The sequence below is a fragment of the Brienomyrus brachyistius genome, unplaced genomic scaffold, assembly GCF_023856365.1.
Source record: "Brienomyrus brachyistius isolate T26 unplaced genomic scaffold, BBRACH_0.4 scaffold33, whole genome shotgun sequence".
NCBI classification, from domain to species: domain Eukaryota; kingdom Metazoa; phylum Chordata; class Actinopteri; order Osteoglossiformes; family Mormyridae; genus Brienomyrus; species Brienomyrus brachyistius.
This window is the reverse complement of record NW_026042308.1, coordinates 820054-836508: the sequence shown is the minus strand read 5'-3', so window position 1 is coordinate 836508 and position 16455 is coordinate 820054. Positions and strand designations below refer to the sequence as shown.

General features: G+C 43.7%; 3 protein-coding genes across 6 annotated transcripts in view; 1 reads left to right on the top strand and 2 right to left on the bottom strand.

Moving 5' to 3' along the window:
* Positions 1 to 1904, top strand: part of LOC125721503 (NACHT, LRR and PYD domains-containing protein 3-like) — a 39616-nt gene extending 37712 nt beyond the window's left edge. The window contains exons 13-15 of the mRNA XM_048997457.1: positions 184 to 357; positions 475 to 521; positions 1204 to 1904. Of these exons, the coding sequence (XP_048853414.1) occupies positions 184 to 357; positions 475 to 521; positions 1204 to 1745 (763 nt within the window). The 3' untranslated portion in view covers positions 1746 to 1904. The remainder of the gene's footprint in view (positions 1 to 183; positions 358 to 474; positions 522 to 1203) is intronic.
* The window catches only part of LOC125721464 (NACHT, LRR and PYD domains-containing protein 12-like), a 388574-nt gene that overhangs the window by 154406 nt on the left and 217713 nt on the right, over positions 1 to 16455 (bottom strand). The window lies entirely within an intron of this gene.
* On the bottom strand, positions 2176 to 11263 carry LOC125721471 (uncharacterized). Its single transcript, XM_048997409.1, has 2 exons — positions 10618 to 11263; positions 2176 to 5021 (listed from the first exon to the last, which is right to left on the bottom strand). Exon 2 carries the CDS (start codon positions 5000 to 5002, stop codon positions 2771 to 2773), a length of 2232 nt encoding a protein of 743 aa, XP_048853366.1. The 5' UTR covers positions 5003 to 5021; positions 10618 to 11263; the 3' UTR covers positions 2176 to 2770.

The following is a 16455-nucleotide window of genomic DNA, read 5'->3' as shown; positions in this document are numbered from 1 at the left end:
ACTGGGGGATTCACACTGTAAACTGAAGATACTGAGGTCAGTATTACTGGGTATTCAAGATTGTAAACTGTAATTATTGAAAGGAGTCACAGTACACGAAAGTAGTCACATTTACTTAAAACTAATACTTGTATTGTTGAGGTGATCTTATTTATCAGAGTGTTTTTGTCTGTCTCTCTGCAGGCTGTCAGGCTGTAGAATCACAGAAGAAGGCTGTTCTTCCCTGGCTTCAGCTCTGAGGTCAAACCCCTCACACCTGAGAGAGCTGGATCTGAGCTACAATCACCCAGGAGACTCAGGAGTGAAGCTGCTCTCTGCTGTACTGGAGGATCCCAGCTGTAAACTGGAGAAGCTGAAGTGAGTACAGAGTGTGTGTCTGACACGCTACAGATACTTATGCATGTATGTGAAGAAGAGGCACCAATAAATAAATGGATACAGCAGTAGTACTATGTCATTCTGCTTCTCCTGTAGTGTGGATCACGGTGGAGAGTGCAGGACCAGACCAGGCTTACAGAAATGTAAGTGTCTTTGCATGTTTTTATTCGTAATTACTACTATTAATACTACTATTATTACTACTAAATAATACTACAGTATAAATGTATTCATACAGTCATTGTGCTGAGTGTGTGTTTTGCACTGTATGCAGATACATTTCCATGTTTGTGTTTTGGTGAGTTTCTATATATATATTATTTTAGATAAGATTCAAAATAGACATCACCAAAATACCATTCTTATTACTTTATGACTGCATTCCCATAATTGTTGTGGTGAGTACATGTGATGATGAGGTTATTTTTGTAATTTTCATCTGTATAAGCCGTTGGTTTAGCACGTGCAGCGTTTTTGCGGCTCTTCCCACTGGGAAGAGGTATTTCTGAGGTATTTCACATACAGGCAGGTCGCACGTTACGGATGAGATCCGTTCCCGATGTCTGTCTTTAGATCGAGCTTGTAGGTAAATCGGAAAAATAAAGGCGGCACATAATAATGATAATGAGTAATAATAATTATTACGCAATAAAAATAAAAGTAAATATGGTACTGTACTGTACCTCGAGCTGACGAACCGCGTCACAAAGTAGCTCGTGTTTTCGTTATTACATACCATTGTATATGTGTTGTACAGAAGAATAAAGTACCAGCTAAAGTGCTGCTCTGCCTGACAGTATTAGTGGCTTTTCCTCCTGCTTACAGACTTCTGCCAGCTGACGCTGGACCCCAACACAGCACACAGACGCCTGTCTCTGTCAGAGGGGAACAGGAAGGTGACACATGAGTGGGGGGCTGAGGAGCAGCCATATCCTGATCATCCAGAGAGATCTGACTGGTGGGACCAAGTTCTGTGCAGAGAGAGTCTGACTGGCCGCTGTTACTGGGAGGCAGAGTGGGAAGGAGATGAAGTTCGGATAGGAGTGACTTATAAAGGGATCAGGAGGAAAGGACTGTGTGATGACTGTTTGCTTGGATGCAATGGCAAGTCATGGAGTCTGTGCTGTAATCCTGTCAGTTACTCTGTCTGGCACAATAAGGAACAGACTCTCATACCCATACAGCCCTCAGGTTCTTGTAGAGTAGGAGTGTATCTGGACTGGGGGGCTGGTGCTCTGACCTTCTACAGAGTCTCCTCTGATGGACTGACATCACTGTACAGATTCACCTCCTCATTCACTGAGCCCCTCTATCCAGGGTTTGGGGCTTATAATACAGACTCCACAGTGTCGCTGACGCTGGGATAGCTCATTGCATAAAGAGGAATCATTTTTACTGTTCCACTGTGCGCTATGTTACTGCTTCTCCACTGTAAATCTCTGATTTTTAACCTGTATAAACCTTTTTACTCTGAAATGTATGTTTGACAGAAATAAATGACGGGGTTCAGCGAGTTGAACAAAAATGCAAAATAACAGTTTTTCACTCTGACTAAAATGTAATGTACATTATATATATTTATGTCTATATATTATATTTACTAACTGTATAATGACAATAAAGTCTTTCTGTTCTATCCTATTAATGTCCTGCTTAACCAGTGCCTGAGTATCATAATTAAATGGCATTCTGGTGAATTACATTAAAATCACTTTACTTCTTACAACTGAACACAGCTAATTACATTAAATCACCATATATAATGACCGTTTAGCAGGAGACATTGCTGTTGTAGGGAATCCACTTGCAGAGTCTCCGCAGTTTCAGCAAAATGATGGTTTATTGAACAGTAAAAATAATACAATGTAATACAGTGTAGAGAGACACACCGGGTACTGAAAGGCAGCTCAGATACCAACTGAAGACAGTTCTTCACCCCCCTTTATACCCCAAAAAGCCCTCCCCACCAAGGTGTTGTGTGTAGGTGTTGTGAGTGAATTTACATATAAAGAGTGACCCCCTGGAGTGTGAGGATCCTGAGACAGGGACGGGACAGGACAGGGTGGAGACTTTTATGATCATTGTAATGAAATTCTTATCACCTTATCTTATCCTTATCACCCTAGTGGTGCAGACTGGAACCCCCATTCTCTCCCTGGCTTCCCCCATGATCATAAATTCCTATTATTGTCTGTATTCAAATGATCAACCAAGAACCTTGGGGCATCTTTACTACTTTTCCTTACATAATCCCCCCTTAAACCTTGAGCCTCAGTGCAAGAGCAGTGAGAGGTTTACCCAGAGCACAGTACGAGCATCATACTGATCAGTGGTCAACATACAAGGGGTGGATAGGGGAGGTCGTAGCGGTGTGGTTGTCTGTCTCCATAACCTACACCCTACTTTGTGTCATGCACACTTTCCTCTCCACATATCCAAGGTCCCTTTTCCGCTGTTCCCTTAGGAATCTGAGATAGCCCATCAAGGCCACACCCACCAGCAGCACCACGACACCTGCAGTGATCACTGCTTTGAACAGTACATCCCAGTACATGTCCTGGTAGTTCTCATTCAGCGTCGACATTCCACTGATATAGTTACTGACCTGCTCTGTCAGTTCCTTCTCACGCTCATGCATTTTAAGCAGCTGAACCTCCAGTTGCTGCTCAACCTCTTGGAGGTCTTGAATCCTGTTTGTTTCAGGCAAAGGTTCAGGCTGGAGGAATTCTGCATAAGGGTCGTCTAAGTAAAGGTCAATCCTGTTCTTGGTATAGTACAATTTTCTGCCTCCAATGTTCATTGGGTAGATCACCTGAATGCAGAAAGCATTGCTTGGTGCTCTGCACTGTAGATTGGTTGTGGTTAAACTATTGTTAATTGCATTAATGCAATAGGTGTTGTTACCAATGAACCTGATGTCCACATACTGTGGCTTCACCACTTCTGTGGAGATCACACAGTGTGCATCACTGCTGTTCATCCACCCACAACCAAGACTTGGATTTAACCTATCACCTGAACACATTATTATATTCTTACCAATACTGCAACCCTCTAAACTTTCAATTGCTAACATTGTTATTCCATCCTGTACTGTCATACCATGGTCTCTATGTACTTTAGTCAAAGTGTTGTCGTGTAGTTTCCCCATGTTGATCATGTTATAAGTTTTACGGTACACATCCTTATCATGGTAGATGGGTATAGCCATAGCAAATGCTATCGTCTGGGTTGTGTGGTTGTACGATAATACTTCTGAAATAGCATTCTTGACTATGTGCTCAAATTTTACAGGTAGTTCGCATTCCTCTTTGTATCTTTTACATACGCAAATACCCTCCTTAATATTGTTCTCTACACAATTACCACAAATGGTTTTGTTGTCAATTGATACTTGTACCCTCCTGTCATGCGCACAGTTTATCCTAGAAGTGAAGTGGGTACCGTTTTTGTAGTTATATATACATAAACTCTCCCAGTTGCTCAAGAAGAACATTTCCTTTTGGAATTTATGTTGATGGCATTCTGTATCAGGTAGCTCACTCAGAATGTCTCGGGCTAATTTGGAGTTATACCAATTAACATCAGTTTCAGCACACACGGTGAGATTTGCCCCGAAACCTTCCCTTCTGCCTGACTCACAATTCCTCCATGCGTTTCGCATGTCTCCCTCCTTGATGAAGTGTCTTGGAAACCTGTTGGCAATTAAATCAGTAACAAAATCCTGTACCATTGTCCGCATATGGCTGGCTGCTGCCAAACAGAATTGCCGTTGAGACAGCTCAAGGAGTTCTGCCACAACCTCAGCATTCAGTGATATATGTGCTTGCATATACTTTACCATGATTTCATCTGTTTCACTAGCAAAACGAATATGGTCCTGAAGAAACCCTCCTAACTTTGTTTTTACGTCTGTAATATAGCTTTTCAGCAATCCCACCTGATGACTGTTGTACAAGGAATTCCCTAATCCGAACATACCTCCCAGATCCCCAAGTATACTTCGTTTTTTTCGCTTCTCAGCCATCCCTCTGAGTCCTAATTCCTCCCATTCTTTCTGCATTATGTCATCAAATGGTTTGCTAATGCTAGGCTCGTCTTTGCAGGCGTCAATTAGTTGTGTGTTCAAATCGTTCAGATCCATTACAACCGTTACAAATTCCCATTGTACATTGTTTATATATGTGTAGGGTGTAGGAACAGTGATTATTCCGTTGACTGGCATGGGCCACATCCTGGGACACCGTTCCTCACACCTTTGTTCCTGATTAATTACCCACCCCAGCTTACAATTACACTTAAAGTTCCCAATTGTATTGATGCAGATTTGGCTAAGACCACAAGGTGGCTTACTTCCTCTGCACTCATCAATGTCCTCACAACTACTAACTCCGTTTCCCATGAGTCCTGCAGAGCAGTGGCATTGTTCTTGTCCAAGGGAAGTCTTTGAACATGTGGAGTTTACATGGCATGTCACGTTGTAGTCATTGTAGTGGAGGTATGCTGTTCCATTGTCATGCACCATACATCTGCTTGCTGTGTCGCTGCAGTCCGCAAGTGCAAAGCATACCATGAGTAGGAAGGACCAGATGAGCCCCCCTTGATCGTTTCTCCGCTGTGTCATGGCTTGATGCGATGGAAACCTGAAAAACATCAAGTGCAGCATTTATTCTTATGTCGGGTTAACATCTTGGATTTTTATACAATTTGCATTGGTCAGCATGGAACCATCTGTATACTGGTTCTTTCCTCCCTTTCAGTCTAAGCTTGAGATTGCCCTCCCCACAGGTGTCCACAATTTCATGTGGTCCTGTCCAATTTGCATCCCAAGGCCCTTTCTGGAGGTAATTTTTGACCAATACCTGCTCCCCTATTTCAAATTTGTGGATGCTGGGTTTTACAGCATCATCCCATCGTTTCTTGTTTCCCTGGTGGGCTACTCCCATGTTGTGCGCGGCAAACAGTAGTTTGTCTTCCAGAGTCCTCTGGACATTTTTCAGAAACTGGTCATGTTGCACTCGATCTAGAATTGGTTTCGGCACATCTCCCATGTTGGGATGCAACAAGGGCATCTTCCTGCCTGTCATCAGTTCATGAGGGCTAATGCCAGTACTCTTACTGCTGGTGGCCCTTATGGCCATTAGAATTCCTGGTAAGTGACGACACCAGTCCTGCCCAGCATCTAGGACAGCCTTTTTCAAGGCTGTCTTCAGAGTCCTGTTCATTCTCTCCACCACTCCAGATGACTGAGGGTGGTAGGGTATGTGCCACTTTTGTATGATTCCCAGAATTTCACAAAGATCTTTTATAATTTGGCCTGTGAAGTGTGTGCCTCGGTCACTTTCCAATCTGTGTGGAAATCCCCATCTTGAAAATACCTGTTCCCATAATACTCGGGCCGTGGCTGCAGCTGTGCATTTCTTGATTGGGAATGCCTCAACCCATTTGCTAAAAGTATCTACAACAACTAGCAGGTAGTGGTACCCCCCTTTAGCAGGTGGCAACGGTCCCATATAATCAATTTAAAGGTTTACCCATGGTCCTTCGACTACCAAGGGCTGTCCCAACAAGGCCTTACGCTTATATGGGCTGGGGTCCATCTGTGCACAGATTATGCATCGATCACAAACTTCCTCTATAGTTTGCCTGATCCCTGGCCACCAGTGGGAACCCTGCACCATTTCTAACACTTTCCTTGCAGCTGCGTGCCCACTGACCTTATGCATATATTCCACAATCTGCTTTCTCAGGGAACTGGGGGTAACCCATCGTTCAGTTGGCTTGCTGTGGATGAGAAGCCCCTCTCTATTGGCTATGCACTCTCGTTCTTTTTCATAGGCTGGAGGCAAAACAGTTCCTTCAATCAATGCTTTTTGCACTACTTCAATTTCAAGGTCCTTTTTCTGCAATGTGACTAAGTCTACAGGAGTCCCTGGCTTAGCAACTGCAGCCATCTTAGTAAGTGGCTCCTCTGCACAGGGGTCCCCATGTTTAGCAGCCTTCTTTGCTAATTGATCAACATAATTGTTGTTGTCTCCCTGGGGAGTTTTCCCTGGAGCCTGATGGGCCTTCACCTTTGTAATGCAAATTCTATCTGGTTCCTGAGCAGCTATCTCCCAAATCTGTTGCAGGCTATTGTGATGCACTATTGGCTTTCCATCTGCAGTGCAGAACCCTCTCTGTTGCCATAATGCAAGATACTCAGTTAGAGCATGCACTACAAAAGCACTGTCTGAATGGACATGTATTGGCCCCCGATACTTTTCAACTGCTGTTAGTACAGCCGTGACCTCAGCCTTCTGCGCTGAATCACTTGGAGGGCATTTAATTAATGTCTCCTCCCCTAGTTCAGGTGCCCAAATGGCACAGCCTGTCCAGTACTGGCCATCCTCCCAGTACCTGGAACCATCAACATACAACTGTATGTCATCAGTTTTTCCAGAAAGTCTAAAAATTCCCTTTGGATTTGTGTTTCTTACTTCCCCACAGTCATGTGGCTCTCCATCGTACATGAGTGAGTTTGGTAGACAATGGGAAGGTGAATATTTCACTCTGATGGGCCGGCTGTTAATCTCAGTTAACCATCTACCAACCCTTTGTGATGATACCCCTTTGATCTGGCCTTGGAGCAGTAGCTTGATTGGTGTGTGTGGGGTTTGGAGTTCTAACTCATTGAATCCCACTATGTGCTCTGTGACCTCTAATGCCCAGTGTACTCCTAATAAATGTTTGGTACACCTGTCAAACCCTCTCTCCACTGGTGTCAGCATTCTGGAAAAGTACCCAACTGGCCTCTGTTGGTAGTGTACTTCCTGGAGCAGAACGGCTGATAACGCCTGTTGAGTAGCTGCCACCTGAATTGCAAAAGGCTTCTCACTGTCTGGGTTTCTAAGGGCGGGGGCTGTCATTAAGGCCTTTTTCAGTGTTTCAAAAGACTCTTGGTCTTTTGGGGTCCATTCTAGGTCCTCTGTCTTACTTCTCTTTCCTTTTAGATGGTCATATAATGGGGCAGCTATTTCTGCAAAACCCTCTATGAAGTCTCTGCAAAAACCTACAATGCCCAGGAATGACCTTAATGCTGTTACCGTGTGCGGCCTTGGCAACTTCTGCACCACTGCTACCTTCTGTGGGTCTGGTGTTCGACCCCCCTCAGTTATTTGGACACCAAGGAATTTCACTTCCGACACAAATAACTGGGCCTTTTTTGGGTTCAGTTTCAGCCCTGCTTTTTTCACGATGTCTAATACTTCCTCCAGAAGCTCAAAATGCTCCACCTCAGTTTCTGTCTGGATCAACAAGTCATCTACATATTGAACAACCTGCTCCGGTTTGCTCACATCCTTTAATATGTCAGCCATACATTGGTGAAACAGTGTTGGTGAGTTGTGGAAACCCTGTGGTAAAACAACCCATGTGTACTGCTTTTCTCGAAAGGTAAAAGCAAATTTATACTGGCTGTCAGGATGCACTGGAATTGACCAGAATCCATTGGACACATCCAGAGTGGAGTATATTTTTGATGTGCTTTGTAAACTAGCCATTATGTTTGGGGTCCTTGCCACCACCGCAGCCGCGGAAGGTGTTGAAGCATTTATCTGTCTGTAATCAATAGTCAGCCTCCATGAACCATCAGGCTTCCTTACAGGCCACACAGGTGAGTTGACTGTGGATACACATGTCCTTAGGACACCTTGTTCGAGCAGCGAATCAATAACACGAGCGATGTCTGTTTCTGCATCTCTAGGATATTTATACTGTCTTTGCGCTGGGGGGTCATCCCCTTGAACGTGCACTTCCATGTTTTTGACTCTCCCACAGTCATGTTTATGTCTGGCCCACACACCTTCATGTTGCTGCAATATCTCTGCTAGTTTCTGGTTGTCTGTTCTCAAAAGGTCTGGCAAGTCATATGTCAAAACACCCTTTACAGTAGCAACTGCGTGCCTGTCTGGGATGACAACATAATCTGTATCTCCCTCACCTTTCCAAAGTGTTTGGTTAGCCAGATCAACAATGTAATTGTTGTCTTTCATCACATCGGCCCCAAGAATGGAGTCCTCGTGCGTCTTTGACATCCAAACTTTCATTACAATTGGATCACTACCAATCTGTGCTTGTATGGGAACAGACTGTTTTGCTATCAGCACTCCACTACCAACCCCAATTAATTCTGTTGTTTTACCAGTGGTGGGAAAATCCAAATGAGTGAGGGTGATTGCAGCTCCTGTGTCTACTAACCATTTGTCACAGTGGCCTCTAACTGCAACTTCAACACTAGGTCTGCCAAATCTATCAGATTTCAAATCACCCACCTTTCTAATAGAGGCAAGACACCCCTATTGTTTCAAATACACATTCTCCTTGGACTTGACACTTGAGTCAGTCTGAGCATCACCCTGAGCCATCAGTTGTTTAATGTCATTTAGCAGTCTATTCATATCCTCATATGTCATAGTCGGTGCTGATGGGGTTGATTCCAGCTTATCCCTGGATCTCTCTGCTCCCTGCACTCTTGGTTTAGGCCCATATCCTGCTGAGGCGCCACCCTTTGACCAACAATCTCTCTTGAAATGTCCTACCTTACCACAGTGGTGGCAAGCATCCTTACTAGTGGTCTTACGCCTACCCTCATTGGTGACTACAGCTGATACCTTTCTCTTATGACTTGGACTGCTATGCGTTGTCTCATACCAGCTGCTAAGCAGACTTCCAATATCTGCAAAGGTCAAGTTACCTTCTTTCTGTTTCTGATTCAACGCTAGCTTTGTGGCATCATTTATTATAGAAAAATACTGCTGCATTACTAATGCCAGGAATGCAGGATCATTCCGCTGTGGTTGTGGAATTCCAGAATTTCTAGCATAACAATTAAACAGACGATTCATATAGGCCATAGGGTTTTCACCCTTCTCTGGCTTAGTGTCCTGGATCCGCCCCCAATTAGGCTGTGGATTGCCAATCAGATTCAGCAGTGCTGTCTCTCTCTGCTGAACAGTTGCCCATTCACCATCAACAGCCATTCTGAGATTATCTGGGAGTGACTCCACTAGGTCTGCTGGTATAGTTAACTGTATTATTTGGCAGCAGTCTTGATTGTCTAGACCATTTGCCCTGGCTTGTCTCTCTAATTCAGACAAATATGGGCGAGGATCAGACGCACCATCCCATTTACCTACATTTCTGCATAAATTACCCAGCTCAGATGTAGATAGTGGAATATGCTCATGGATCTCCTGGTATTCATACTGTGCAGTGGCAGGCTGCCCGTCAACCTCAGCAGCTGCCCTTCTGCGTGTCCTGCGCTCTCTCACACGAAATGGTGCAACTTTAACTGGGCTCACATTAGCCCCCTCATCTGAAGTGTCACTATCACTATCAGAATCCACCGGCAGACTAATGCCCAAGGCTGCAACATGTTCCTTGACCCGTTCTAACTTGCTCTTTAGAACAGTATCCTCATCCCCAGCACGCTTTTTATGCACTTCTGGGTTTTTAATGCTTCTGGACCAAAGTGCCTCATAAGCATTCTGACACTTCTCCAGTTCCTTTTGGAGGAATGCATTAGCTTCCTTAGCTGCTTCCAGGCCCTGCCTAAGAGAGGCTACCAGTTGCCTCAGCTCAATGCTATTTTCTGCAGCTAACCGACGCTCTGCTCGACTAGCAGAGTTCTCCTGTTCGAGACTCACTATTCTGTCCCTCAATTCACCGATTGTACTCCTATGCTGAGTACCCTCAGACTGCGAACTTGCCAGTCTGCCCTTAATTTCTTGCTGTCCTTCCAGCAAGGCCTGTAACACGTTAGCATGCCTCTGCTTTTTCTTGGAACATTTCATGTTCCTCTCCCTGCATGCCTCCTCTAGCCACTCTAGAGGGTCTAACTTGTTTGTGAGAGATCCATATGATCCCTCCTTGCAATGCTTTGCAACATATTCGATGGCCCACTCCATCATTGTAGGTTCTGAGTATAAATTTAAACTCTCACAGTATAAACTCACACAATATACCTACAGCGGTGGTTTACCTCAAGGACACAGGGTTACAATGTGGGGAACCCTGCTGGTGCTTCCTTACCAAAGCCCAGTTCCTCTACAAACACACCTCCTGTTTACCCTCTATTACTAATAAACAGGTCAAACCAGGAGAATTCTCATGCCTAAGTCTTGAATTACTCCCTATTTCCTATATTACTTTACTGTTCGTCTCAGCGGACGCCTGATATCGCCAACCAGTTATACTCACAAGCGTGATTCTTTCTGGGTCCTTCGGTTCGCAGAAGAAGGTGGCACGTCTGGAATGTTTTCTGGTCAGTCTTCTCTCTTAGGTGAAGAAATCTTCTCTCTTCTTGAGGAAGATATCAGCCAAAAAAAAAAGTTCCCAGATGACTTCCAGTTGTTAGCCCCTTCTCCTGGCTGGCTCGCCAATAAGATGTAGGGAATCCACTTGCAGAGTCTCCGCAGTTTCAGCAAAATGATGGTTTATTGAACAGTAAAAATAATACAATGTAATACAGTGTAGAGAGACACACCGGGTACTGAAAGGCAGCTCAGATACCAATTGAAGACAGTTCTTCACCCCCCTTTATACCCCAAAAAGCCCTCCCCACCAAGGTGTTGTGTGTAGGTGTTGTGAGTGAATTTACATATAAAGAGTGACCCCCTGGAGTGTGAGGATCCTGAGACAGGGACGGGACAGGACAGGGTGGGGACTTTTATGATCATTGTAATTAAATTCTTATCGCCTTATCTTATCCTTATCACCCTAGTGGTGCCGACTGGAACCCCCATTTTCTCCCTGGCTTCCCCCATGATCATAAATTCCTATTATTGTCTGTATTCAAATGATCAACCAAGAACCTTGGGGCATCTTTACTACTTTTCCTTACATAATGAAAGCAAAAATAAAAAAACTATAGAGTTGGAAACATACGAAAAAAATCACATTAGTAGCGCACATTACATTCAATGACTAAAATACAACAAGCAGGAATAAAACTATCCCAGCTAATTCAGTGAACTTTCATACCTGAAAACCGACAAGCTAATTAGCAAATGGTTATGATCTTTCTCACCCCTACTAAAACACGGGGAAAGGATAATTGAATGCAAACTACCATAAACAAATGCATAAATGAATGCCAAAAACGAGTGATTAAATTTTAAAAGTGAACTAAGGTTTAACTTGAGAGAGTAAAACTCTGTGCATGCGGCCTACAGTGACTGATGGTTTCCCACCGGATGCAGGATGTGAGGCACCACATTCCCTCAATTACCATCCCCACTGCAACATGGCAGTAACGGGAAATACGTACCATCATACCGTACCAGCATACGCCAGCTTGTCGGTCTGGTAATCCAGCGTCTGGTATTTTTCCATTTTCTTCTGCTGACTTTCCATCTTGTAGACCTGCAGGGGGGTCTCACACTTCTCCAACAGTTCCTTGAACCGGACAGGGCAGAACTGAGAGAGACAGCATAGAGATGACACTACATACAAGTTCCTGTCCTCTGATCCAACCTTCAAATTTCTTGATGAGATAAAATCCAAGTTAAAAATAGCTTGTTGAGATGGCCGCATTGACCATAATGAGTATAACTATCTGTTCCAGAAACATCTGGTCAGACCAGTTATTTACACTCTGCCTAAATTCACAAAAGTTTGGTTAATCCACCTGGCCGTCATATTATATCTGGCAATGAGTGCATGACTGAGTCACTGTCCCAGTTTGTTGATTATCATATCAAAGATTTATCACCTGCCCTTTTTTATTCAAAGACAAAGTCTGATCTTTCACAAAAATTGGATGAATTCAGTGAGGTGAATTCTGTGGAGGTTTTATGTACAATAGATGTTACTAGTCTTCATACAAATATTCCTCATGAAGCTGGTTTAAATGGACTGCATTATAATTTACAAAAATCTAATGTGCCACATTCAGCCTTTTTACTTTCTTTTATTCCAGGTGTCCTTACCAAAAATATCTGATGTTCCAGGACGACTTTCTGCAAATTCAGGGTACAGTGATGTGTTCACCTACACAGCAAATGTACCAGTGTTAAATTAACACTACATGGTGTTTATATGGGTCCACACCATTGAATGTTACCTTTAACACTTTACAGTGTGCAGTGAGTGTTGTTTTTACAGTGTTAATCTTTATTAAGTCCAAACAATAATATGCAAGTATAAAAAACCATGGCAGTATGCAGCTGTCATACTGATCAAGAAGGAGATGGATTCCAAGTCCCAAAAATGAACGTGTTTTGGTGTGAAATGTACAAATCAACCTCAAGACAACAACAAAAGACTTTGTGAAGATGCTAGCTGACACTGGTAAGATAGCATAATTATCCACAGTAAAATGAGTCCTGCAATAACATGACCTGAAAGGCCACTCGGTAAGGAGGAAGCCATTGCTTCAAAACCACCATAAAAAGTCAGACTACAGTTTGAAACTGCACATCAGGACACAGATCTTAATTTTTTGAGATATGTCCTATGGTCTCATGGAACTGAAAATTGAACTGTTTGGCCATAATGGTATATTTGGAGGAAAAAATGGTGAAGCTTGCAAGCCTCATAAAACCATCCCAACTATGAAGTATGGAGGTTTCAGCATCATGTTGCTATGCTATAGGAGGGACTGGTGCACTTCACAAGATATATGGATCATGCCGGCCCCCTTGTTCATTACATCATCGTGGGGGATCTCATTACAGTCAAGGTCCCACCCAGAACCCAGCAGGGGCCAGCCAAGGACCAGCCAAGGCCCCATCATGAAAACAGGGGAAAATTCAAGTGGCTACATCTGTATATGTTTGTTTTTTCATGTTGAAAATACAGAGACTGAAGTTGATTTAAAGTGAGATTTAGTGGGTTTCAATATTATATCCTTTAAAGGTTTTTTAACACACACACACACACACACTCACACATGTAGAGTATACCTATCCTAATGGGGCCCGGTCATTCACTTCTATGGGAAAAATTCTAATGCTAACTATGACAACCTTAACCCCCACCCTGCCCTAACCATAACCATAAGTAACCAAGCAAAATACAAGAGTCTTTACATTTTAAGTTTCATAGCAGTCACTGATTTTTATAAAATAGAGTTTTCCCTTATGGGGACCCGTTTCCTAGTCCCCATAGGGGGAAAAAAACGGATATTTATCACGCTATAGGGACATTGTGTCCCCATAAGGATAGATATACCGCTCACACACACACACACACACACACACACAGTCTGCTGTACTAAACATTACTTTGTAATATTGTTTCCCAATTTACTGGCAAATCAGTTGCAAATGCCACAGTTTCGGGGATGGGACCTGAGACCATAAAACTAGGCAATATTTAATATATAAGCACAGTACCGTATTTTTTTAGAGACTAAAATCTTGGTATAATTACACTTTAATTTCATTTCTCTTGCATAACAGCTTGCATCATTGCAAACTCACAGAGAAATGCTGTGAGGCACTGGCTTCAGCTCTCAGATCAAACTCCTCACCCCTGAGAGAGCTGGACCTGAATGATAATGACCTGCAGGACTCAGGAGTGAAGCTGCTGTCTGCTGGACTGAAGAATCATCTTCCATGTAAACTGGTGACACTGAGGTCAGTATTACTGGGCAATTCAATCCAGTTTATTTTTTATAGCGCCTTCCACAACAGAGTCGCCTCAAGGTGCTTTACATAGGTGTGTTGTGACGTGTCACAACTCCATTAAGACAGAATAATACTGAAACAGGGAAAGGGGAAGACAAATGAATAAAAAAGAAAGCCAGATGACAATGGAGGAGAGGAACCAAAAATTATCAAGTAGGGAGAAAAAAAATATCTGGGGGTCCAAGGTCAACTGACTGGCCACCCCCTGGGCATGCTAACATTATACTGTAAAAAATATTACCTCCGTCCAGTTCAAAATTCTTAAGTAATTGGCAGCACTTTTGAGTTTGCCCTACATTTTAATGACTAATTTTAGTATTACATCTAAATTAGAAGGAAATGCTGTACTTTTGGATTCACAAATAAATTCCAATTGACCTGAGTAAAATCAGTTAATACAGCCAACACCAGCTAATGTACAGTATACAGCTTCAATTACACAGTTATGCTAACACCATGTGTAATTGTCAGACATAAAACTATGTTGAAAAGACAGCTAAACTGAGCAAATGATTAACTTCTTATTCAGCCTGTCACCGGACCGGACGGGTGTGCAGAGCAGGCGGGGTCGGTGAGGCTCGAGGAGTGGTAAAGCAAGACTTGCAGGCAAGATTCGGGACGAACAGGGTTTAATCACGGGATCAGGACAGGAAACAGGACCTGGGAACAGATCTCACCAACACAGACAGGTCTCACGTAACACCATCAATGACAGACACCGGGTTAGTATAAATCAGGAACTTAAATACATGGAACAAGGCAGCAGGAAACAAGACACGACTGGGCACGATCAGGGAAGTACACGTGGGTAATTAGGGGGGCGTGGCACACACGAGGAGCGGACAGGTCGGGCGTCACACAGCCAATTAGCCTATTTATTTTGGATGAACTCAAAAGAAATAATATAGTTACATTAATATAGTTATAATATAGTTATACTTTTTGTACAAAAATCATAGCATTCTGGTTTTCCTTGAAAAGTGGTTACTTGTTAAAACATTGTACTTTCATTAATAGTTCTAAAATATAGAATAACTCAAATATTTATAAATTGGCAAAGTGTCATATCACTGAAAAAAGAAAATTTGACTCACTTGTTGGCATTACATAAATATATCAATATGATGTAAATATATTTGTGCACAGCAAAGGCATTGATTAAATTAACACTGCATGGTGTTTGTATTGGTCCACACCTATCAGCATTAAGTTCAAGACCGTCATGTGAAAGACTGTGACCAATATGGGCTTTACAGCCTTTGAAGGTTTTGTGATAAGTTGTGGCATCTTTCGGCTTACCTTTCATTGTTTTTGAGGGCTTATGGGCTGTCTTTCTGTATACTAAACCACTATGTGTTTAGAACTTGTATTTTGCTTTTGGTGTTATGTTGATTTCAAGTCAATGAAAGTCTTGCAAGCTTATAATGCAGGTCTTCAGAGTGGCATATGATGATAATATGTATCATATGTGGCATATGTATACTTACCATAGATGCTCGGTGCTAGTTGAAAAAATAAAAGTTTGGGGATTCTCTCCTTTAGAATCTATGCTCTGGCTCAGCGCTGGTGTTTTCGCTGCGGCAGCTAGGGCACGTCGCTCGCTACGGCCCAGCTTCTACGCCAGTGGACTACATACCCCAGCAGCAGTTCAACTGAGGTGGGGCAGCAAGGAGGGGAACCTGCCGCCCACCTCGGTGTTTTCACTGCGGCAGCTAGGGCACGTCGCTCGCTACGGCCCAGCTTCTACGCCAGTGGACTACATACCCCAGCAGCAGTTAAACTGAGGTGGGGCAGCAAGGAGGGGAACCTGCCGCCCACCTCGGTGTTTTCACTGCGGCAGCTAGGGCACGTCGCTCGCTACGGCCCAGCTTCTACGCCAGTGGACTACATACCCCAGCAGCAGTTAAACTGAGGTGGGGCAGCAAGGAGGGGAACCTGCCGCCCACCTCGGTGTTTTCACTGCGGCAGCTAGGGCACGTCGCTCGCTACGGCCCAGCTTCTACGCCAGTGGACTACATACCCCAGCAGCAGTTAAACTGAGGTGGGGTAGCAAGGAGGGGAACCTGCCGCCCACCTCGGTGTTTTCTTTCCCATATGTTGGGCTAAGTGCGCATTTGGGATAGAATGGGTTATACGTGGACTGTACACTGAATGTGTGTCGTGCCGCGCGTTGGTGGATACTGGGTCCACAATTTCGTTAATCCGTGAAGGATTACTGTCTGACGCGGACTCTGTGAGCGCCTCAGACCAAGGGACTTCCGAGTGGAGGATTACTACGGTCACGGGACAGAAGGTAGCCATGTCAGGCAGGAAAGCGGTGCGCATAACCATAGACACTATTGCGCTTGAACACCCGTTTCTCATGGGAGAAGCGTTCCAGAGCACCATTGCAGGATTATCAGGTGGG